We start from the raw sequence: 25,548 nt of genomic DNA on the forward strand, positions 1-25,548 counted from the left end.
TCCCAGCAGAGAAGGAAAACACAAGCTCATCCCTATGCATACAAAGTAAAAAGGGATGTTTTTTGTTAGTATCTCTTTCTTTCAAGATGACAAGCTATTGTTTCATTCCTGCATGGAACCTTCCTTTGCCAGTGTTGAAAGATAGGAAAACCTAATCACTAGTGCTGTCAAGCGATTAAAAAAATTAATCATGATTAAAAAAAATTAATCATGATTAATCGCACTGTTAAACAATAATAGAATACCATTTATTTAAATATTTTTGGATGTTTTCTACATTTTCAAATATATTGATTTCAGTTACAACACAGAATACAAAGTGTACAGTGCTCACTTTATATTTATTTTTGATTACAAGTATTTGCACTGTAAAAAACAAAAGAAATCATATTTTTCAATTCACCTCATACGAGTACTGTAGTGCAATCTCTTTATCATGAAAGTTGAACTTACTAATGTAGAATTATGTACAAAAAACCCTGATTTCAAAAATAAAACAGTGTAAAATTTTAGAGCCTGCAAGTCCACTCAGGCCTACCTCTTGTTCAGCCAATCGCCCTGTCAAGGTTCCTTCTCCACTCTGAACTCTAGGGTACAGATGTGGGGACCTGCATGAAAACCCCCTAGGCTTATTTTTACCAGCTAAGGTTAAAACTTCCCTAAGGTACAAACTATTTTACCTTTTGTCCCTGGACCTTATTGCTGCTACCACCAAGCGTCTAACAAAAATAACAGGGAAAGAGCCCACTTGGAAACGTCTTTCCCCCAAAATCCCCCCAAGCCCTACACCCCCTTTCCTGAGGAAGGCTTGATAAAAATCCTCACCAATTTTCATAGGTGAACACAGACCCAAACCCTTGGATCTTAAGAACAATGAAAAAGCAGTCAGGTTCTTAAAAGAAGGATTTTAATTAAAGAAAAAGTAAAAGAATCACCTCTGTAAAATCAGGATGGTAAATACCTTACAGGGTAATCAGATTCAAAACATAGAGAATCGCTCTAGGCAAAACCTTAAGTTACAAAAAGACACAAAAACAGGAATATACATTTCATTCCTCACAACTTATTTTATCAGCCATTTAAACAAAACAGAATCTAACGCATAGCTTACTGACTTTTTACAGGAGTTCTGACCTGCATTCCTGCTCTGGTCCCGGCAAAAGCATCACACAGACAGAGAGAACCCTTTGTTTTTTCCCCCCTCCAGCTTTGAAAGTATCTTATCTCCTCATTGGTCATTTTGGTCAGGTGCCAGCGAGGTTATCTTAGCTTCTTAACCCTCTACAGGTGAAAGGGTTTTTCCTCTGGCCAGGAGGGATTTAAAGGTGTTTACCCTTCCCTTTATATTTATGACACGCCTGGACAAACAAGTTAGTTTACATTTGCAGGACATAATGCTGCCCACCTCTTGTTTACAGTCTCAACTGAAATTGAGACCAGGCGTTTGCATGGCATTGTTATAGCCGGCGTTGCAAGATATTTACGTGCCAGATGCACTAAAGATTCATATGTCCCTTCATGCTTCAACCACTATTCCAGTGAACATGCGTCCATGCTGATTATGGATTCTTGTTGATAACAGTCCAAAGCAGTGTGGACCAATGCATGTTCATTTTCATTATCTGAGTCAGATGCCATCAGCAGAAGGTTGATTTTTTTTGTTTTGTGGTGGTTTGCGTTCTGTAGTTTCTGCTTCGGAGTGTTGTTCTCTTAAGACTTCTGAAAGCGTGCTCCACACCTCATCCCTGTGATTTTGGAGGGCACTTCAGATTCTTAAACCTTGGGTCAAGTGCTGTAGCTATCTTTAGAAATCTCACATTGGTACCTTCTTTGTGTTTTGTCAAATCTGTTCTTAAAATGAACATATGCTGAGTCATCATCTGAGACTCCTATAACATGAAATACATGGCAGAATGCGGGTAAAATATAGTTGGAGACATACAATTCTCCCCTAAGGAGTTCAGTCACAAATTTAATTAACACATTTTTTTTTTAACGACCGTCATCAGCATGGAAGCATGTCCTCTGGAATGGTGGCTGAAGCATGAAGGGGCATATGGATGTTTAGCATATCTGGCACATAAATACCTTGCAATGCCAGCTACAAAAGTGCCATGCAAATGCATATTATCACTTTCTGGTGACATTGTAAATAAGAAGGACAGAATTATCTCCTATAAATGTAAACAAACTTGTTTGTCTTAGCGATTGACTGAACAAGAAGTAGGACTGAGTGAACTTGTAGGATCTGAAGTTTTACATTGTTTTGTTTTTGAATGCAGTTATATAACCAAAAGAAATTGATGAAAGTTGCACTTTCATGGCAAAGAGATTGCACTACAGTACTTGTATGAGGTGAATTGAAAAATACTGTTTCTTTTGTTCATCAGTTTTACAGTGCAAATATTTGTAATCAAAAATAATATACACTTTGATTTTAATTACAACACAGAATACTATATATATATTATAATATGAAAATGTAGAAAAACATCCAGAATATTTAATAAATTTCGATTGGTATTCTGTTGTTTAACAGTGCGATTAAAACTATGATTGATTAATTTTTTAAAATCGTGATTAATTTTTTTGAGTTAATTGCGTGAGTTAACTGTGATAAATCGACAGCCCTACTAATCACTAAATGCTATCTTAACACAGTCCTCTATAGCAGAACCTCGTGTATACTATAAAAGCTTTTAAAAAAATTATTTATAAAAGCCATAGCACAGAACTGACTTGCTACTGTTTAAACAAATCAGAATGTTTTTGTCCCTGAATTATACATTAGTGGCATTGCTAACCTGTAGGGTTTCACTCAGTGCGTAGATTTTACACATGGCTTGTTAAATGAGAGGATGATAAAGCAACAAATACAGAGGACCAGGAATGTGTAAGAAAACAGTACGGGATCTACACAAATTACCTTACATTGGAGAAAAGTTCACATAATCTATGACAAAAGTGGATGTGGGAGTGTCCCCCTGGGAAACTATATTGTTCACCAGTGTGTGTTTTAACTGTAGTGAAAACCATGCACTCATCTGTAGGTGCTGAGTCAGTTGCACTGTCTCTCCTGCCTCATCCTTTTTAAAAATGAGTACCATAAATTTAAATCATTTTTCTGAAAACGTAAATTGAAATGAATCCCTTCACATTAAATGCTAGATCTCACCTTTGTAATGACTAGGGCCCTACCAAATTCGCGGCCATGAAAAATGCTTCACGGTCCATGAAATCTGGTCGTTTGTGTGCTTTTACTCTCTGCTATACAGACGTTATGGGGGAAACCAGCGTTTCTCAAATTGGGGGTCCTGACCCAAAAGGGGCTATGGGGGGGCTCACTAGGTTATTGTTGGGGGGTCGTGGTATTGCCACCCTTACTTTTGTTCTGACTTCAGAGTTGGGTGGCTGTAGAGCGATGGCTGTTGGCCGGGTGACCACTTCTGAAGGCAGCACCCCACCAGCAGCAGTGCAGAAGGAACGGTGGCAATCCCATACCATGTCCCACCCTTACTTCTGCGCTGCTGCTGGTGGCGGCTCTGCCTTCAGAGCTGGGCTCTCTGCCAGCAGCTGCCGCTCTTCAGCTGCCCAGCTCTGAAGGCAGTGCCGCTGCCAGCAAGCAGCACAGAAGTAAGGGTAACAGTACCGCAACTCCCCCCCCAAATAACATTACAGCCACCACACGATTCCTTTTTGGGTCAGGACCCCTACAATTACAACACTGTGAAATTTGAGATTTAAATATCTGAAATAATGAAATTAACAATTTTTAAAATCCTGACCGTGAAATTGACCAAAACGGACTGTGAATTTGGTAGGACCCTAGTAAGGGGATTGTTTGGGAGCTTTGTGTAAATATTGTGGTTTAATCAAGGATAAGTCAAATGCAATATTGGGTAGAGAGACACAATAAAAAGGTGATGCATTAGACAGCTGTAATCCATTGCATAAATGAATGGCTAAAACAATTGTCTGAAGCAAGATAAAGCTTAGCCAACCTGCCATATATTATTGGTCAAGAAATTTTTATAATTAATTCATGTTCCTGGTCACAGAAAGTAACGAATGGGAGGAGCGCACACAGATCGCTTTATGGAAGGTGTAGCACCACAGCCCCCAGATCAAAATGCACAGAGAACGTCCGTGGCAGAGCAAAAATACAGAGGCATCCATTTCTCGCTTTGATTCTCTAGTAGCTCTGAAGAATGTGGAAGTGGTTTACTGTTACTTTTACAAATTGTATTTATTTCTCTGTTTGTCGTATGGTATGACACGAGGGAAATGCTGGCGCAGTCATGTTTTGTCATAATTTATTAGTGGGTTAGGGCTGTGGGCCCAGAACAAATTCTAGACAAAAGAAAAACATGTTTGGGTTTTTACAGAGCGTCTTGGCTACAGGAACAAAGCTGTGATTGGGAGTGCAAACATTTGGTATTTAGCTTGTCCCACTTGGGGTGACATCTGACAAATGGTCGGGGTTTGGTTTTAATTATCACCAAAAAAGAAAAAGCTTTCATTGAAAGTCTGCAACCAATTTTCCAGCACAAAGACAAGAAGTTACTAAACAATGGAGAATGTTTTCTTAGTTTTAAGATGTATTGAAAGAGCCATTGCTTCCATATATTTATGGTGAGGAGTTAGTGTAGTGATTATAAACAACCAAATAAAGTTGTTTGCTTACTTGTATATAGCGGACAATATATCAACAGTTAATACTCATTGGTATCTTTGGTTCCATAGTCATCGTCTGTATTCAGAATAGGAAAAAAACTGGCAGCTGTGGTGTGGCAACTGTTTGCAAGATTTGTTGGTAAATGTTGTTTATGTTCTAGTAGCATCCAGAGAAACCATGTGATATTGGGGCCCCGCTGTGCGAGGTGCTGTATGAACATCTAATAAGAGATAGTCCCTGCTGAGAAATCTCACAGACAAGACAGTCCAATAATGAGGGTGAGGGAAGAGGAAATTATAGTTGTTCCCACGTTGCTGATGAGGAACTGAGCCACAGGGAGACAGAGGGTATGTCTACACAACAACAACAAAAATACCCTGTGGCAGCGAGCCTAGGTTAGTAACTCATTCTGTTGTAAATATCTGTGAATTTGGTCCAGCCAATCTAGCAGCAAGCAGTTTTTCATAACCAAAAATGGCCAAATACTTAAGGCAAAATCATGAATCATGAATGCCTCCTTTGTAGCCAAAACAGATTTTTGTGGTCAAATGAGACTGTTTCATAAACTTGTCTTCCGTTTTAGCAAAACAGCTAAGGCAAGAATGGAAAATGGTTTACATTTTTATGAAATCGTGATTTTTCTCGAGTTTTATCAGCAGGGAGATTTTTTTTTCTTTCCACTACATGTCTACTGCCAAATTCTACTGCAGTGTCCCAAACTTTGGAAAGCGGCAGAGAGTCCTGTGGCACCTTATAGACTGACAGACGTATTGGAGCATAAGAGTTCGTGGGTGAATACATGCATCCGACGAAGTGGGTATTCACCCACGAAAGCTTATGCTCCAATACATCTGTTAGTCTATAGGGTGCCACAGGACTCTTAGTCTGGATCTGTAAGAGCTACCCCTCTGATACTTGAAACTTTGGAAGGATTCATCATCTGAGCAGCTGAAATCCTTAATACTGTAGCTGATCTGCCAGTATCCTGCGACCTTCCAGAAAGTGACTCTTGTGGATCCCTACAAGTATATGGATTTAACTACAAGTGGTTTTTCCTAGTTAAAGCTAAAATCTTTTTGTAAGCTACCATCTTAATTGTGGATCTGGAGAAAATTTAGATAGCCAGATTCTGCTCCCATTGAAGTAAATGAGGAATTTTGCCACTGATTTCAGTGGGAGCAGAATCTGGTCCAGTGCACGTAGGTTACTATTAACATAAATAGGAATAGCTTTGGAGTGAAGCAGAAGCAGCAGATTCACATGGCTATGTTGTAGCCATGGTGGTGTGTCGAATGGCCTTCCATCTTGAGTGGTCCCTGGCAAGTTGTCTTCCTTTGGCAAGAGTCATCAGGGGAGGATTTAGGCTTCTTAAATTCCCCCAAATTGCATCTTCCAACTTCATTCTGCTCCCTTTTTAACCCCAGTGGAAAGGATCCTTGGTAGAATTGTTACAACAACCCTGTCATGTTCTGCAAATAGAACATCCAGAACAAGTGCTGGCAGAGCAGCAGCTGTGTTTTGTAAGTAGAAGGTCTGCTGTGTGTACTGTGATGGGACATGCCCCCATCCCACTGACAGCAAGCCTAACGAATGTCCCTGCACTCAGGCAGTGCCAATTAGGTGCACCTGCAGAGCATGTGTTGCCTGGAAAAGGGGAGCTTAAAAAGGTGAAGCTGGCCATGGAGCAAGGTAGGAAAGTTTTCCCAAGTAGAGAAGTTACTAGGAAAGCCTGATAGCCAGGGGACCCAAGCTCAAGGCAATGATTAGCCTTCCCTTCCCTCCACCACCTTTTTGTTTAGGGCAGACAGACACTGCAGCCCTGATAGGGTCTCTGGACGTCAGTGCCCTGTTGCTGGACGTGTAGAGCAGTGCCGTGGACTGGCAATAGACTCTGAAAGGGCCCTGGGAGTGAGCCCAACTCCCGCAGGGAACAGTGAGCTTGCCCAGGAGTGGCAGGTCTTGAGGGTACCCGGGGGCAAGAGATGACAGCCAAGCCCAGGCTGAGAATGTGCCTGAAGGGAAGGCAACACTTCAAAATACATTGTGGGGCAGTTCTTCGTTGGTGAATGAGCTTGCAGTAAATTGCGAACTGTCTGGTTTATCTGGAAGATTTGTAAAATATTATTCAACCAAGATACTAACATTAACCTTAGTACTGGAGGACACTGTGTCTTTGTGAAATTCTTTAGACTAATGCTTATTACAATACCTGTGAAATTCCTGGTCAAACTTTACAGACAGGACAAGTGCATCAGGAGTTTTCTGGTACTTTATGCTTTGATTTAGGGTGGAAATTCTACCAAAACAGTTTTTCATAAGCTATTCCAACATTTTTCTTCCCATTTATTCATCAATTTATAAATGGTCACTATTGCCTTAGCTCTGGAATGCCTGACATTAATTACAAAATAAATTTGAAAGTCACAAAATCTAGGTCTCCAAATACACACACTCTTAAAAACTCCCACTGTTTTGAATGGGAGCTGTGGAAGCTCAGCACATAACAGGACTGGGCCCATAGCATATAATACTACTGCAATTCAGAGGCGCCTTTGGTTCTGAATGAGCAGAAATAGAGGGCTTTCAGAGATGGGTGATGAGAGTGATTTGAGGCAGGAAAATATATTGGAGAGAGAATAGATTTGAAAATATTGGACAGTGTTGTCTAGAGAGGAGTCCCATAAAAGAAGTATACAGAGTAAGGAATAGTGTAGAGAAACTAATCAGGCACTCTTCTTTACTAAGAACCAGGGAACAATCAATGAAATTGAAAGGGGATATAGCTAAAGATAATGAAAGAACATTCTTTTTTATGCACATTTTGTCTGAGTTTATTAGGCTTAAAACTGTTGGCCATATCAATGAGAACATCCACAGTTATTTTAGAAAGTGTGTCCTTTATCATTGGATATAAATCTTCATGTGTCAGAACATAAGCTAGGGGTTAGAAAGAAACTTCCATTATAGGCAGGTTATTTTATAGTTGTCCAATATGGGGCTGTCTGGTACTTGTCATTGTCTGAGACAGGATACTGCACCAGAAGGAACACTAGTCTCATCCAGGCTGGCCATTACTCTGCTCTTGTATAGATGTAAGAGGTGTTACATGCCTGTTGGGGAAATTCTGACCTGTGAGGAGAATTTCTTTCACTTTTTACAGATATTCTCCCACAACCAAGGAATTTTAACGCAGTGGGGATATTCTGAACAGTAGCCTAGTGAATCTGTCTAATCAGAACAAGAGAGCTGGGTTACTGTTCTCTGTAGCCCAAACATATTAAATATTTTGCAACCAATAAAATAACAGAATCACAGTCTTGTAATAGGGGGCCACTCCTTTACAACTTATTTATGAGTCAATGTGATTTGGAATGATTAGTACAGAACATCTGACCAAGCCCCTTTATCTAGATTTTGTTTTATTTTTCATTAGAATAAACCTTCATTAGGTTTCCATATTGCAGAGTATGAGGCTGAGTGACTTACGCTGGATTGCTAGGGTGCCACTTGAGTGCTGTGGTTAAAATATCAGGTGTTCAACCTAGCTACTTTTGAGATTTCCCATTGCACGGAAACAAATGCCTGAGTCATTCCTCCATGAGCCAGGAAGTTGTTCCAGGAGTTTGTATTGTTCATATAGCATTGTCACTCTGAAGTGACACCTACTACACCTTGGTAGTTGGTGTAATAGTGGATGGCTTTGAATGGACATTTCTTCAGCTTCTCTTGGAGGATCCTAGTGTCAAAACTCATGGATTAATCCTCAGAGATGCTGAGCACCTGTGTCTCTTACTGATGACTATAGGATTTGCAGTTGCTCGACTCTTCTGATGGCTAGGCCTTAATGCTGGGGGCTGAATAGAGTTTATTTGTAAGACACTGTACTTGAGCTCAGATGGGAGTTTTCACCATTCTGAAGAATATTAAATACCATCAAGTATGCCAGTGAAGGACTAGATAGTGTTTTTAAAGGCACAGCCCTGCATTGGAGTCATGCAGAGCTACCCCATGTGAGAGGAGAGCTTCAGGGAGAGACCGTCATTCCCAGAGCACCCTGATGCACATGAGGAGTTTGGAAATTGCACTGTCCTTATAGGCCCGGCCTCCTTCCCTCACTGCTTTCTGTCCCCTGTGGGGTGCATAGAGGGAGTTGTCTTGGCGGCTGTGCAGGGCAGGATGATCCTTGCACCCACTTCCTCACAAATATGTGCAAGTGTCAGCCACAGTCTGGACTCTAAAATGCAGGCAACGAAAACCTTAATGCTAAAATCCCCCCAACCTGAGTAACAGGGCTGGGTGCTGGACAACTTTGGAGGAGGAGCTGTACTACTCTGTGGCTGCTAACCCAGCCTAATAATTGGATAGCTGCTATGAGTTAGGAGAAGAATACAGGTTGGAGCAGATACTTCTTCCATAGCTATCCCCCAGCCTAGACCCCCAAATTCCCCTGTGTAGCAGTGATTTCGGAGGGTATGCAGAGCAGAGGCTGTGCGCTCCTTGTAATAGCTTCCCTAGCACCTGCCTTATCTTGCACAGCAGACCTGGAGCAATTCCACTGCCAAAGGGCCCAAGTTGAGCTGTTGAGAGAGCTAAAGAATTTAGGGCTAAGATTGCCTTTCACTTACCATTCTGAGACTATTCCTCTGAAGTGCAAAATAAAGAATTTGATTTATAATTTGAAGTAAATCCAGGAGTAAAATAATTGGAAAGGTGAAGCAGTCTCACTCTTACCAAACTGCTTTCCTAGGGGTCTATTCTGTTAGGTGCTGAGCAGCTCCTGCCAGTAGTTTAGCACCCTCTGCTCTCATTGACTTCACATTTATTTCAGTGGAAGTTCAAGACATTGAATTCCTCACAGAATCAGGTCCGATAGACTAAGGGTCTGATTTCCAGGCTGTTGAGCACCGGCAGCTCTGAACAGTTATGGATGGTTGGCACCTCTGAAAATCAGGCCCTACATGCAAGCCAACCTTTAATGCCCATGTTCTGAGGCTTGTGCTTAGAGTTTGTGTGTATGTTCTGCTCCTTTTTTTCCCCAAGTGGAAATGATCATGGGTGAAATTGTTACCACAACCCAGCCATGTTCCTTCAGAATACTTGATGGCAAACCAGCAGCTGTGCTTTGTAAGTAGAAGTGCTTGGCTTCATAGTGCACAAATGGAAAGAGACACTTAAGAATGTATTGTGGGGACAGGCCTTCATTTGCAGCGTGATAAACTAGATAATATAAGTGATTTTCTACCTCCTATTTCCATGAGACCAGCATTGCTGTAGCACAGTATATTTATCCCAGTATTGCTGACGCTGATGCTCTCAATATTTCTGCTTTCACAATCTCTGTTTGTACTACTGCACAGTTTGAGGTGGCGAGTTAGAGAACGCACGCTGGAACGGCACTCAGTGAGATGAAGGGAATCCATTTCAGGGTACAAAAGAAGAAATAACTGATAGAACATCAATAAATATTAAAATTGCCCATGGCATTTGAATCTTAAAGGAGAGTCTGAGAAATTATTATAATAAGGATGCAGGTCTGCCACTGTTACACCTTTGTTCTATGAGGATGTCCACTGGGACCACTTGTGGGGTAAACCAGCAGTTGTCTCTCTTCTGTATTTGTGTGGCAAGCAGCACACTGTAGCCCCAGTCTTGATTGGGGCTTTTGAACACTACCGGAGTACAAATAATTACTCCTTCTGAGTGCAGTATAAAGTAGTAGTAAGACCGGAAGAGCTGAACTGTTACTAACTTGATGTAATGGTAAAAGGGACCAGGACATTCAAACCAAATTGGAGCATGAGAATTTCCATCATGCCAAATATATTCTGTGTCTGAGAGGACATATTTGGAGTAAATAAACCTGTATGTACAAGCTCACAAAACCCTACCCTGTCCAACTCACATTTGAAAATTGTACAAGGACAGTTCAAAGGTCCAAATTCTGCCCCAAGGTTCACACTATGCGACAGTACTGAAATGGCTTTGGTCCCAAGCGTAGAGGCAGATTCTGCCACCATTATGCCGGGTAATACCTACCTGCAGTGTGCCTACTTGCAGAGGAGAGTGAGTAAGGATGGCTCATGTGGCACAGCCATATCCAGCAGTCCTTCAGTGGAAGTTTTTCTTGAGTATGGACTAAATGAGGTTGTCTACACTAGGAGCTAGTGCTGTGATTCCGCTGTTTGTGAACAGCCATCTCACACTCGCTCTCAGTGAGCTAGCACAAGTATAAATACATAGCAGTGTAGCTGTTACAGCACTAGGATCTGCAGTGGAGGCATGGGTGAGCCATGCCAAATACAGACCCATCGGTTCCCAGGGCGAGTTTGGGTTCGGTATGGCTCAGCCAAGAAGCAGCCACTGCTGCTACACTGTTATTTATACTTGCACGAGCTGAATGAGAGCTAGCATGAGTTATGTGTACACCAGTATGGGAATCACAGCACTAGCATGTAGTGTAGACGGAGCCTGAGACGAGCATAATGTAGCTCATACTATAAAACAACCAAGGTTGGCAAGTCCTTGGGGTTTTTGTCACGCAGATAAAAACCCAGGTTGGGAGGGTGGTGGTTTTGCACATATTATATGGCAGAGCTGTCTTTGATAACGTTTGTTTCTAGAGACTTGTCTACATGGTGCATTAGTCTGCACCAGAGGGGTATAAATTCTAGTGCTCATTAGCAGGTTGCGTGCTAACTGGACCCCATGGCCCCAGCTAGCGTGCACTGTAAGTTCCCTAGTGCACATTAATGTAGTCCTGTTTGAAACAGATAGGGAACTTACAGTGCCTGCCACCGGGGTCCACATGGGCCAGCTAGTGTGCAACACTCTAGTGCACATGAGAATTTACACCTCTTTGGGCAGACTAGTGCACCGTGTAGACAAGCCCTAAATTACACACACATTGCAGCTACAAACTAGTACTGTGATCCCTCTGCTCACACTGAGTAATACCTAAACCATGAGTAGTCCCGTTGGCTTTTATGGGACATGATGCAAGGTTCTGGTCAGCATTAGCAAGGGGATCACAATCTGTCTTTAAAACTTTTGATGCTGTGTTGAATTTTCAAATTCTCATTGTCAGGTTTGTTGTGGTTATTGTCCTCTTTCCTCCAAATCTTTATTAATGCTGATTTCACTACTAATCTCTTTCTCTCTTGTTTGTATTATTAGGCAAAAGGCAAACTTCTGGGAATAGACTGAATTCTGCATTGTTATTCATTGTCATAATGTACTTCATTCATACTTATGTCGCATTGTGGATTTTAATTAAAATTCTAACTCTATCAATTTTAAAAAACCCCACTAAATAAAAAAAAGTAGACTTAGTACAAAGACAACAAGGAGTGGCAGAGACAAATTAAGCCAGATCAGGGGTGGGCAAACTTTTTGGCCTGAAGGCCACATCTGGGTGGGGAAATTGCATGCAGGGCCATGAATGTGGGGGAGGGGTGCGGGGTGCTGCTGGGGGCTCAGGTCAGGGGGTGCAGAGTGCATGAGGGGGCTCAGGGCAGGAGGTTGGGGGCTCAGGGCAGGGGGCTGGGGTGCAGGAGTGCGGCAGGGGGCTCAGGGCATGGGGCTGGGGTGCAGTAGGGGTGTGGAGTGCGGCAGGGGGCTCAGGGCAGGGGGTTGGGGTTGGGGTGCGGGCTCCGGCCTGGCGCCGCTTACCTGGAGCAGCTCTGGGGTGGCAGTGGCGCGCAGTGGGGCTAAGGCGGACTCCCTGCCTGTCCTGGCCCTGCGCAACTCCACTCCCGGAAGTGGCCGGCCCTGGGGCAGGAAGGGGGCTCTGTGTGCTGCCCTTGCCTGCAGGTACCTCCCCCGAAGCTCCTGTTGGCCACAGTTCCCCGTTCCCAGCCAATAGGAGCTTCGGGGGAGGTACCCATAGGTGAGGGCAGGGCGTGGAGCCCTCTGTCCCCCCCAAGGGCTGCAGGGATGTGGTGCCGGCTACATCCAGGAGCAGCGTGAGGCCAGGACAGGCAGGGAGCCTGCCTTAGCCTCGCTGCACCATGGGGGGTGGCAATCCTGCAGGCCGGATCCACAGCCCCGATGGGCCAGCTTTGACCCGGGCGTAATTTGCCCACCCTGAGCTAGAGCCAAGAATATTTTCTTTAAATCCAAAATTGATTTTAAGCCAAGATCATCATGAGGATCCACAGCTAAACTAGCGTGGTAGAATGGTATCTTGTAAAATACATTGACTAACCATGAGATGTTTATATCAAAACAAATTGCTTGAGCGTTGCCTAGTGAAATGTGTGTGCATACGTGCCATGTAGAAATAATGCTATTAAATAAAGGTTGGCACCATCATTTTTCTTTTCTGGATCCGGTAGCATTTTCTGCCACAGGCTTTTAGAGCTGAAATAAATTACTGCAGGAACTGAAGCTGGATCTATAGCTCTATTTGCTCAGCTTAAAGCCAAAATCTCACCAAAAAGGGTGAAGGGAGGGGCTGTTCTGAAGATACGGTTGAATGTAGAAAATGTTGAAAACATTTTAAAATGCCTAAAATATGAATCTAGACGATTAGTGTTTAGAAGAGACCTCAGGAAGTCATCTAGTCCAACCCCCTGCTCAAAGCAGGACATAACCCAAGTAAATCATCCCAGCCAGGGCTTTGTCAAGCCGGGCCTTAAAAACCTCTATGGATGGAGAGTCCACCACCTCTCTAGGTAACCCAGCCCAGTGCTTCACCACCCTCTTAGTGAAATAGTTTTTTCCAATATCCAACCTAGATCACCCTCACTGCAACTTGAGACCATTGCTTCTTGTTCTATCTGCCACCACTGAGAACAGCCTAGCTCCATCCTCTTTGGAATCCCCCTTCAGGTAGTTGAAGGCTGCTATCAAATCCCCCCTCGCTCTTCTCTTCTGCAGACTAAATAAGCCCAGTTCCCTCAGCCTCTCCGCATAAGTCATGTGCCCCAGCCCCCTAATCATTTTCCTTGCCCTCCGCTGGACTCTCTCCAATTTGTGCACATCCTTTCTGTAGTGGGGGGGCCCAAACTGGATGCAGTACTCCAGATGTGGCCTTACCAGTGCTGAATAGAGGGGAATAATCGCTTCCCTCGATCTGCTGGCAGTGTTCCTACTAATGCAGCCCAATATGCCATTAGCCTTCTTGGCAACAAGGGCACACTGCTGACTCTCATCCAGCTTCTCATCCACTGTAATCCCTAGGTCCTTTTCTGCAGAACTGCTGCTTAGCCAGTCGGTCCCCAGCCTGTAGAATCAGGCCAAGACTTTGTCATGTTCATAAAGGGCTTGGTCATGCCAGGAGCTGATTGCTCTGGTCTCAGTCCAGCACAGAATGTAAGCACATGCTTAACTTTAGGCATGTGAAGAGCTCATTGGACTCAGTGGCTCTACTCACATGCCTAAAGATAAGCATGTGGTGAAATACTTTGCTGGTTCAGAAAACCAGGCGTTATTCAGCGAGTCTTATTCACGTTTACTTTGCAATGGGGTTACTTGCAGAGTAACATGCTGCTCACGTGAACAAGTGCGGCAGCAGTAGGCACTAAGTAAACAATAACACCTAAGGGGTGAGATCCTGGCTCCATTTAAATCTGTAGGAGTTTTGCCATTGACTTCAGTGGAACCAGGATTTCAACCTGGATGCTGCACTTAGCTGCCTCTTATTCAGCTGTGCAGGGGGTGCACACGGAGAGCAGTGCCTGCTCCCCAGATACGTCTCCTCCTAGCGAGTGGTTGGGGAGGGGACAGAACCTTAGCTCAGTTTCACTAATCACAGGCTGGGCACGTGTGGGAGCTCAACTGTGACCTTTTGAGGGCTGCAGTAACTTATTTCTCCTTGTGCCCCACACCCTTCCCGCGCACAGCACGAGGGGGCTGGTGTATTCATGTACCAATCCTTGCTCAGGCCTGAGCCTAAAGGCAAAAGCTAGCCCTAAAGATTGAAACTCAGGGCAGGTGCTGAGGGATTAATGACCAGCTTGGAGAAGTAACCAGACTAGTCATAAAGGCCCGAGGAAACTGTTCGTGGCTGAGTTATTGCTATGATATAAGATGAAACAGGCATGGACTGAAACCGTAAGGTTGTGGGCCAGATTCTGCTCTTCATTCACACTCATTTAAATCCAGAGTAACTCCACTGACATCAAGGCCTGGTGGTAGTTGAGATCAGCTAATGAGATTAGCTAATGTGCAGGTGGCTTGAGTTATCTCTCAACATTTGTTTCAGTTTATAATAAACAATTACAAAAAGCAGTAGCCAGAGAGGGGTAGGTTCTAGCCTTGATTGATGTATTACTCATTGCAACATTTCATACTGCTGATTGATAATGCCGCTCTTAAGTAAGGCATTTGGTTTTGGTAACCATCATTCAGCTACTTAGGTCACACACCAGAAGTGTAAAGATTAATTAGTCGGTGTTTGCACAGACCTTTGAAAATGTAAATTGTGTTTTAGATTCATGGAGGATAGTTCCATCAATGGCTATTGGCCAGAGTCCCTAGTCTCTGTTTGCCAGAAGCTGGGAATGGGCGACAGGGGATGGATCACTTGAGGATTACCTGTTCTGTTCATTCCCTCTGAAGCATCTGGCAATGGCCACTGTGGGAAGGTAGGATTCTGGGCTAGATAGACCTTTGGTCTGACCCAATATGGCCGTTCATAGGTAGATAGAGATAAGCATAGGCCCAATCCTGATCTCCCTTATCCATGCAAAGAACTCTTATGTGGGTTGTACCATTGAAATCAGTGGGCCAATTCATGTAAGTAAAGGGTGGCAAGATCTTGTCCTAACTCAGTGGTTCTCAATCTGTTCCTAACTGGACCACGTTTTCCATACTGGGGACCCTCCCTCCCATTTAGCGGCAAGGCAAGGTGGTCACAACGTCCAGGCTGAGAACCCCTGTCCTGGTGCTAAATATGATTTAAGCTTACAACTTTAAACACCTGTTCTCTTTCCCCACTGTAGGTTGCTCCTGTAATTAAAGAGAGAATGATGAAGAAAGGCAGCATGATGTTAGGGTACCAACCCCACCGTGGCAAAGTCAACTTCTTTCGCCAGGTAGTGATCAGTCCCCAGGTGAGCCGTGAGGACATGGACTTCCTGCTGGACGAGATTGACTTGCTTGGCAGAGACTTGTAGCTGTAGGTCAGCAGCACCAGGCGCTGCTTATATGCCTGATGATTACCGATCAAGAATGCTTGTAGCCTACTGGGTATTATATTTTGTAACAGGTAGTTGAAAGTGCAACAAGTAGCGATACTAAGGATTTCGCAGGTAGAGTACCTCTGGACTTGAGCATCTGTTCTTACAAGTGGTCATAGCTGTGCCACTGCTTACAGCAGCTGCCTAAATGTCACCCTCACTACCATTTGGAGAAGCATCACCTTCTGAGAATGATCTCCTATATGCTAATTTGGCAGGTACTGGTGAACAGACTGGGCCAGATTGGCCACTGACATAAGTGGGCATGATATCGTTAACTTCAGTGGAGTCATGCCTGCTTATATCAGCCATGAATTTAGCTCAGTGAGTATTAAAATCAAAGCACATCTCTGATACATTAAGATTTTAGCCTGGCATGCATTTAAGGATAAAGGCCCAGTTGGTGATTGAACTAGTAAGGCCTCATGCTAGGGGTCCTGTGGCTCTCTTAATGAAAGCCCCTAAACCAGCAAATTGTCCAGCACAAAATGGGCCCAATCAGCGTTTGACCACACATAAATCTATCATGATTTTAGCAGAGCTGAGAATGTTGGAATGAAGAGAGTCTCATTTTTTAACTTTTTGTCAACAGGAGATATGTATAGTTTCTGAACTACTGTTCATATTTCCTTTCTTTTTAAAGTGTAAACAGTTCTTTAGCAGCTTTAGACGCATGATAAAATTTTAACCAAAAAGTTAGAAAAGTATATTTATCTTAAAGGGGTGTGGTTTTTATGCAGCGTAGCTATTTATTAAGAATTGATGTAACAAAGCATTGTTTTTCTCATGGTTCCTTATAATTTTCCTACAGATTTAAAAAATGCTAGCTCTCGTGTGATCAGTGTGTAATTCTTTTTTGGCATTAAACTTAAGCTGCTGTATAAGTTAAAATTTGTCTGTGATTTTAGCATATGAACATTGTTAAAAAAATAATAAGTGAAATACCAAAATTAAATTCTAACCTTTATAGTTATTCAGAATTACAGCAGATTTTGACAAATAATTTTGTGAGTGATCTAGTTTAATCCTTTCTGTCTATAAAATGATTCTTTCAACCATAAAAATAGAAATCATAAATGTATCTTTGGGAGTTCTAGCAGTAAATTTAAGGAAATGGCCACATTTTTCACTTTTAACTTGTGACACTAACTTACTTTGATGTTTTATTCTTTGTTCCATAATCTGTCTTTGAGGAAGCACTGACCAATATGAACTTTCTTGTTGTAATATATCTGTATTGCTGAAAGCTGTCTTTAAATGCGGTGCTGGATGTTTTCATTTCATGTATTGTGGTAGTATCCAGTATTGTAGAACATTCCCATTTTTAGTCTCCAAGACATCAGTGTGGAAAGTTCATCAGTATCAGTCACACTGTCAGTGCAGTAGATGGGAACAAGAGCTTGATAGACCTCTGTAGAGTATATGGGAATGGATACTTTTTAGCCATTGTCCACCATTGATGATATTGGGGAGTTCTTGATAAAAATCATTGGCATAATCTAATCTTTTGTTTTTGCCTGTAATACTTACTGGTTCACATCATCAAACACTACCTGTGATTAAGGCTCTGTGTTTGTCATGGACCTCCATGACTTCTGCAGCAGCTGGTGTGCCTGGCTGTTGCTGGGGCAGTCTTGGGCCCCCCGACCCTCCAGCAGCAGGAGTTTGGGAGTGGGGGGGGCCCTAAGGACTAGGTATGGAGGTGTGGGCGGTGATTACCTGGAGGGGGGAGGGCTTCTCTCCCTCAGCTTCTAGCTCCACGTGCTGCATCTGCCTGCAGGCACCACTCCCGCAGCTCCCATTGGCCGTGGTTCCCAGGCAATGGGAGCTGCAGAACCAGGACTTGGGGCTGAGTGGAGGCAGCAGCACGTAGAGCAAAGGAGCCGGGTAGGGAGCCTGTCCCAGCCCCCCTCCCCCACAATACCCCCCCCACAGCGCCCCCCCCGGGCTGCTACTCCCCCCCCCAAGCACCCGAGGCGCCCCCCTGGGCTCCACCCTGCTCCCCAGTACCTGCAGTGCCCCCGCTGGAGCACCCGTGGTATCCCCCCGGCCGCGCCCTATCCCAAGCACCTGTGGTTCCCCCCCCACCCCCAAGTTTTAGCCAGGGATATACAGTAAAAGTCATGGACAGATCATAGGACATGAATTTTTGTTTACTGCCCATGATCAGGCCATGACTTTTACTAAAAATACCTGTGACTAAAACATAGCCTTACCTTTGACTTCTGGGTATACCAGCCATCATAAAAACATAATTTAAAGCCCTGATCCAGCAAAGGACTCAAGTACCTGCTTAAAGTTAAGCACTCGGCAGGTCAGGGCCCAATTACTCTGGTAGACAGCCACCCCCTCTTGACTGGTGTGCAAAGAACCTAAAGAGCGCTGAGTTCTCACAATTGCTTTGCTGTTGCTTCTTGAGATAGATCCTGTAGAGTAACCATTCTCCTTCTCTGGCTTAGAAAGAAAGTGTCAGCGTTTTCTGATTCCGGCCCAGATACTCAGCTGATAAAAACCAGCCTGGCTCCATTCGCTTGAATAGAGCTATCCCAGCTTATACCAGCTGACGGTTTGGTCCTCTGTCATTACTATTGTGAAAAGTGTCACCATGCGATTACATTCATTTTAACAAATTACTGCTTTCCTTTATTTCCAGTGATTGAGACAGTCACCGTTCACTTCTGGTTGTCTGTCTGAAACACCATAGTTCCAATTCTGTCATAGCAGTAGCTGTATTTTTAAACAAAAGCCAAATTGAACTTTTTTTGAATGTTTGCACAAAATATTTCTTGGATTTACCCTTGCACTGTATTTGCTTTCTTGAAAGGTGAAGGTTAACCTTAAAGTATGATGGAATTAACTTATTTGAGCTCTGTATTTTCTCTGTTGCCGTCCGCTCCCTGTAATGCCTGAGGTATGTAATAAGCGGGTCCTTCTTCAGGATTGTAACAGCATTTTCCTATAGTAGCTTATTTAGACCTAATAAATGCAAAATGTCTATTTTTTAGTCAATGATTTGAATAAAAAGTAAAGTAAATGACTCTTATAAAGGGAGGCTGTGCTTGTCATTTGTAAATCTAAAAACCATGTCGCCTTTAAAGAAGGGCAAAGGGTGGGTGCTTCAGATGGAAGAAGCAGCATGGGTGTGAGAATGTAAGGTGCACTCTACCCCTGGTGCAGGCTATGGGTGATTAATATGTGGCGACAGAAGAATACTGCCCATATTATTTTTGATAAACAGCTGGCGTAAGGATGTGTTACAGTTTTACTCCTCTTCTCAGTTAAACTGTCAAATGCAGAAGTTAAACAGTCTTTGCAGCAAGTGGTAGTGTTAATTTTCTGAAGTATCTCAGTTGAAAATGAAATGATCACTCATCTCCTCCTCTTCTGGTCAGGGAATTACCATCATTCAGAGCACTGAGCCAGATTCTTCCAATGCACAGATATAACTCAAGACAGAATTTGACTCACTGTCTTTGGTTTCCTTTCTAATAATTACTGGTGTCTCACTAGCCAAACAGTTTTAGATGTAAAAAGAAAAGGAGTACTTGTGGCACCTTAGAGACTAACCAATTTATTTGAGCATAAGCTTTCGTGAGCTACAGCTCACTTCATCGGATGCATACTGTGGAAACTGCAGAAGACATTATATACACAGAGACCATGAAACAATACCTCCTCCCACCCCACTCTCCTGCTGGTAATAGCTTATCTAAAGTGATCACTCTCCTTACAATGTGTATGATAATCAAGTTGGGCCATTTCCAGCACAAATCCAGGTTTTCTGACCCTCCGCCCCCCCACACACAAACTCACTGTCCTGCTGGTAATAGCTTATCCAAAGTGACCACTCTCTTTACAATGTGTATGATAATCAAGGTGGGCCATTTCCAGCACAAATCCAGGTTTTCTCACCTCCCCACCCCCATACACACACAAACTCACTCTCCTGCTGGTAATAGCTCATCCAAAGTGACCACTCTCCCTACGATCAAGGTGGGCCATTTCCAGCACAAATCCAGGTTTTCTCACACCCCCCCACCCCACGCACAAACTCACTCTCCTGCTGGTAATAGCTCATCCAAACTGACCACTCTCCTTACAATGTGTATGATAATCAAGGTGGGCCATTTCCAGCATAAATCCAAGTTTAACCAGAACGTCTGGGGGGGGGGAGTAGGAAAAAACAAGGGGAAATAGGCTACCTTGCATAATGACTTAGCCACTCCCAGTCTCTATTTAAGCCTAAATTAATAGTATCCAATTTGCAAATGAATTCCAATTCAGCAGTTTCTCGCTGGAGTCTGGATTTGAAGTTTTTTTGTTGTAAGATAGCGACCTTCATGTCTGTAATTGCATAACCAGAGAGATTGAAGTGTTCTCCGACTGGTTTATGAATGTTATAATTCTTGACATCTGATTTGTGTCCATTTATTCTTTTACATAGAGACTGTCCAGTTTGGCCAATGTACATGGCAGAGGGGCATTGCTGGCACATGATGGCATATATCACATTGGTGGATGTGCAGGTGAACAAGCCTATCATAGTGTGGCTGATGTTATTAGGCCCTGTGATGGTGTGTGCCTTTTATGATTCACGTACGTGGATTTGGTATTATGGTGTTATCTGTCATAAAGGAAGTTCTTAGACTGAGGATACAATGAGCCAAATTGTGCCCTCCCCTATGTGTATGCACATTGGAATAACTTGGAGCATAATTATTTTTTGGGAATTTTGCCTCTCTCTCCATCTGCAATTTCACACACATAATACAGGTGCAGCACATGCAGGAGAAATAATCTTGGACTATAGAGATCCTGCTAGTAAGAATTCCTCTATAGGATTGGCATAGTGTCTGATCCTGCAAGATTTGTATGCATGAAACTCCGATTGACTTCAGGATAAATCTTGCGTTTGGAGGGCTTGCTTGACTGGGCACTGAACATCATAGCCCAAAATTTGGATTTTTGTACTACGAAGAAGCTTCTTTGATTTGTCAATGCTGTAGTATATGTCTGGATAGAATTTTACAAGCAAAGGATGCATATCCCCCATAAAGCAAAGAAGATTAACTTAGTCTAACCCTAAGAAATGTTATCATACCCTTTCTTATACTGGGTAGCACCATAGTCTACCCTTACTTCAGTGGGTCTGCTCATGGTGTAGTGTGAGTCAGTGAGTACCAGAATCTGGCCCCTAACGCTGCTGGTATATTTAAATGTGCGTCTTGCAAGTACACAGAGGCTAAACAGTCTCCTTGGTCACAGGGTAAAGTAATGATTCTTAAAGTATCCATTTAGAAATTTTTGTACTCTGCAAAATTGTTTAATCACTTTAAGTCCAGTCTGGGTCTTCGTCCTGTTCTGGGGAGGTGATGGAGTCTGGGTCTTCGTCTGGTGATGGGGAGGTGATCTGTATTTATTTATACAGTTAATAAAGCTCCTTTGTGCTTCAGGAGAATGGCTGTCTACTAAATAGTGTACAGTGTCTAGAAATGCCACCCCTTATTTCTGGGTTATTTTAGAAGGGGCTACCTTGGTGAGGACAGAATCTGTCATGTTCTAGACCATGGCCATTTTAGAGGCATGGACTGCTTCTGCTCCTAGAAAAATCACCTGGGAGTGGTTTCGCATGCCATCAAAAACTCTCCTTAGCCTGCCTAGGGCGTTGCTCTGCCCTGTCTCAAGCTGTGTAACAGTCAGACTATCTAGGTTTATCTGCCCTGAGTCCTCCTTAAACTTCTCTTTTGAAGGGATTGAGGTTTATCCTTATTGGCGTCACACAGAACTGAAGTCTTCTCGCTTATAACCCTAAATGCTACATCAGCATGCTCTCCAAATAGCCTATGACCCTTAAAGGGCAGAGCTCTCAGTCTCATTTTGCAAACTCAGTAGATCCCCTGCATCCACGACGTAAGACAGAGGGCTTGTCTGTCCAGAACGTTAAATGGGATGCCCTGACACAGAATGGTAAGCGTCTCTAGCCACAACATAAAAGTAATCTGCAGCCCGGTGCCTAAGAAGAGTTAGTTTTTCTTTCTTTGTTTTTGGTGCCGGAGTTTCTAGCCAAGTCTGTCTTGCTCCATGCTAACCTGAGTGGAAACTGCTCCAGACAACAGAGGAGTGATGCCAAAATTGAATATTCTATTGGCCCATCGGCCATCACTGGAATTGGAACCTGCGTATCCATATTAGTGGGACTAGTGGGGAAAAAATGGAGTTGAGGCTCCGTTTGGGTTGCATTGTCACCGTGTGGGCCTAGGTTTGCTCTTTAGTATTGATCTTTTCTCAGCTCAGTCAGGAAGACCCCAACCTACAGCGGCTTCTTTAAGCATACCCTACCTCCTCCTCCTGCTTCCCGGCCTGAGAGGTGCGGTGGCAGGACCTGACGGCATCAGCCTGAGGAGAAGGGCTATTTCATGGTGGAGTGGGATTTACTGCAGACAGAAGTCGTCCCCTAGTTTCTAACTTATATGTACTCTCATGGATCCATCCATCTGAACCATGCTTGTCCCTCTAATTTCTGAGAGCCTCCTTTTTACAGCCCCAAACCGGACCCAGCCCTTTCTCCCCATTCCCTACCCCCATCGACTCAACAAGACACTGGGGTGTGATCATTTTGCGAGATGCACAGTGAGGCACCTGGCTCCTGGAAATTAGCCAACCCCCAGATATCTTCCACCTGTGAACAGTCCAGTTTTCCTATAGGTGAGTTGGTTGATGTTGTAAAGCACTTTGAAAATATCAGCAATGTATGCAGTAAGGTAAAAGCTAAATGTTGTTGTTGTTGTTGTTGTTTGTTGTTACATGCTGAAATAATGCAATTGCACATATTCATTATGTCATAATTGCCCATGCTAATTGCAGGTTGGATTCATTCAAAACAGCCCTGTTGGGTAAATGCACTGCGCAACTCATGAGAAATCATGGTGCAGGGTTTTTCTTTCTTTAAATTGAATCTAACTCTACACAATTAGATGTTTTTGCTTCAGATATACAATTAGCTGGTATTACGCTAATTCTGTAACTACACAATAATCAATCAGAAATTACACTGAAAAACAAAACAAGGAAATTTGCACAGCAAGAGGTACAATAAAAAGAACATGAAAGGTTTTGTGACAAATCCATGAATGGAAATAATTTCAGGGTGATGATTAAACCTCCATTCGATGTAATATTCATTAATTAATTGTGGGTCTTGTGACTATTATTATAAAACACCATTTGAGCAATGGAGTTGTGAACTGATAAGTACTGCAGCCAATCAAACTCACATATGTAAATATTTATGCATCCTGACCAAAAAAAAAAAAATATTATGGTCTGTCTCTTTACTCTGGATGAGCCCTTTGAAGGGAATAATTTCCCTTTGCATTATGGCAATGTTTTACACATATCTCAACATTTAAAGCATTCAAAGAAAACATGATCTTGGTAACTGGGACCTGATCATAAAATATTATTGAAAATGTGGTCTTGGAAAAACTCTAATGCCAATGAAGATCTTAAAGCCTTTAACAGAAACCCTGTAACTTGAGTTGGTTGAAATTTTTCAAATATTTTTTCATCAAAAATTATCTTTTTTTTTTTTTTTTAAATGGGAAACTCCCCTTGCATCCCTCCCCCCATTTTTTTAACAGTGGTTTTCCCTGTGCTTTGATCCTGCAAGGATCTCTGTGGGAGGAGGACTCCTGTATCCATATAGATCCCGCAGTGGGTGAAAATGCAAACATTCCAGAACAGGATTAGATGATTGCTGAGGAGCAGCCAGCAGCAGAAGGAGGTAATTTCATCTTTACTGCCATCAGAACGGATTCAGTTGTTTAGTTTGTTACATTCACCATTATGATTACAGCTATTTAGATTCCGTCAAAGAGAGTTGTTTCCCAGGTGCTTCCCCCAGCCACTGGTCAGGTGGCCAGATATCCCCCCTCAAGTGGCAACAGCTGCTGGCTTGGGAATTAGTCCAATAAATGCCCTTTTCATCCCCAAATTAAACTCTAACTATTCCCGGAATTTGAAAGAAGAGAGGGTGATGACTTCCCAAACAGGGTGCGGGTGTGAGTTAGCAGCGGTACATAAAACAAAGACAGCACCTGCCTTTGTAACTACCTGCTCTCTAACCCTTGCCACTGTAGGATTGTCCTTTGATAGGAACTCTTTTTCTCAGCGTGCCTTTCTGGGAATTGGCCCTTTAAATCCGGCATGCAGCAAGAGCTGGAGCCTTAAAAGTGGCCATTTTAGGGCTGGCTGCTGCCTCTCCTTCTCTTCCAGGTGGTGAGAGTTCTTAACTCCTCTTTTGCTTTTGCTCTCTCATTCCTGAGGACAGCACATTTTCAGTAGGAGGTTGCTTCATGCATTGAGGCACTGTCAGAAAGGCACAGAGGTGAGACTTGGAGAATGAAAGGAAAAGGGGCTCAAAGCTGGCAAAAAGATGGAGCAATTTTTTGCAGTTTTGCCACCTTAGTTTCCATGGCATCATTTGTTAGCCTACTACATTTATGGCGTCTGTTCTGGCAGAGGTTTTAATATAGCTAATAACCAATTTTTGCGCAGAACCATGTAACCACGAGTGCAGTACTGGAGTAAAGAGTACTGTTGTTTACTGTGTCCTTAAATTTAATATATTCCATATACAATATTTGGAACTGAAATCTTTGTATGAAATATTGTGTGTTTTTACAGGAGGCTTTTGCTTTTTATTTATTTATTTTATTGGGGGAAGGATGGTTGACCATTTTTGCTAGTTCCTGATGGGTGTAAGAGCTGTGCTAAGCTGCACTTCTGTATTATTTTATATTATTCTTATGAGAGAAATCAATCATGTTGGCCTCAGGAAAAGTGGGCAATTAATTTTACAGCTGAATGCTTGTGGAGAGTGTGGGTCAGGTGGCTGTGCCTATCTTTGTTTCAATTCCTTTCCTTTATGTGCTCCCTATCTCATTCATAATTGGAATGAATTAATTTTATAATGGGAATGACTCCTCTAGCAATCCTAATGACCTACTTTCCTGACTGAGCCACAAACCTTGGTGAACAACCTGCAAACATTTGGGATTCTGTTTGTCTAGACTTAAAAGTATGAATTATATTGTTAAATAGCTGAGTGAATTGCCAGCCACTGGCAATCAGGATGAAATTACATCATTTGGGAGTTGCGTGCAGTGCTTTGATCGAGCTGGCCATTTTTCTGGATTTTGTTTGCTGGTTTAACTTTTTGTATTCAGCTCTATAGTGAACTATCCTAACCTATATTAAATACCAGTTCTGGGGGTATTTGCCACTACACCATTAAATAGCAGCATCTTCCAGTGACAAACAGATACATCAAAATACATACGGGTGGCACTTTTCATCAGGAAAAGCTCTAGATAACAAAAGGCTGGATTCATACCGGCTTTAATGCCATTGACTTCAGAGGTGATATAGCAGGGATGAATTGGACCCAAGACGTGGCACTCAGATAACAATGATATATCTGCTGAAATCTGATATATCTGCTGAAACAATGATATATCTGCTGCTTTCAGCCTAAACCCCTAATCCTGCACCTTCAAGCAGAGCTGTGCAGGGGGTGAATGCAGAGTGCAGTCGCTGCTCTCCACATATGCCTCCTACCGAGGATTGGGCCCAGCAATGCCCCTGGCCAGCCTTACCATTGAGGGCTACTACCCTAGGCTTCCCCATTATGCA

At 43.0% G+C, this 25,548-nt stretch overlaps 1 protein-coding gene across 7 annotated transcripts in view; it reads left to right on the forward strand.

The window, feature by feature from the left end:
• GADL1 (glutamate decarboxylase like 1) overlaps positions 1-18,896 on the forward strand; it is a 114,044-nt gene extending 95,148 nt beyond the window's left edge. For 5 of the 7 annotated variants that reach the window (XM_037890377.2, XM_037890378.2, XM_043540889.1 and 2 more), the window contains one exon: positions 15,619-18,896. In XM_037890377.2, the coding sequence (XP_037746305.1) occupies positions 15,619-15,792 (174 nt within the window). In that variant the 3' untranslated portion in view covers positions 15,793-18,896. Of the gene's footprint in view, positions 1-10,032; positions 10,117-11,848; positions 11,957-15,618 lie in introns of those variants that run through there. The other 2 variants (XM_043540885.1, XM_043540886.1) reach the window with 2 other exon arrangements.
• The last annotated feature ends 6,652 nt before the right edge of the window (positions 18,897-25,548 follow it).

Source organism: Chelonia mydas, chromosome 2 (genome assembly GCF_015237465.2).
Source record: "Chelonia mydas isolate rCheMyd1 chromosome 2, rCheMyd1.pri.v2, whole genome shotgun sequence".
NCBI lineage: Eukaryota > Metazoa > Chordata > Testudines > Cheloniidae > Chelonia > Chelonia mydas.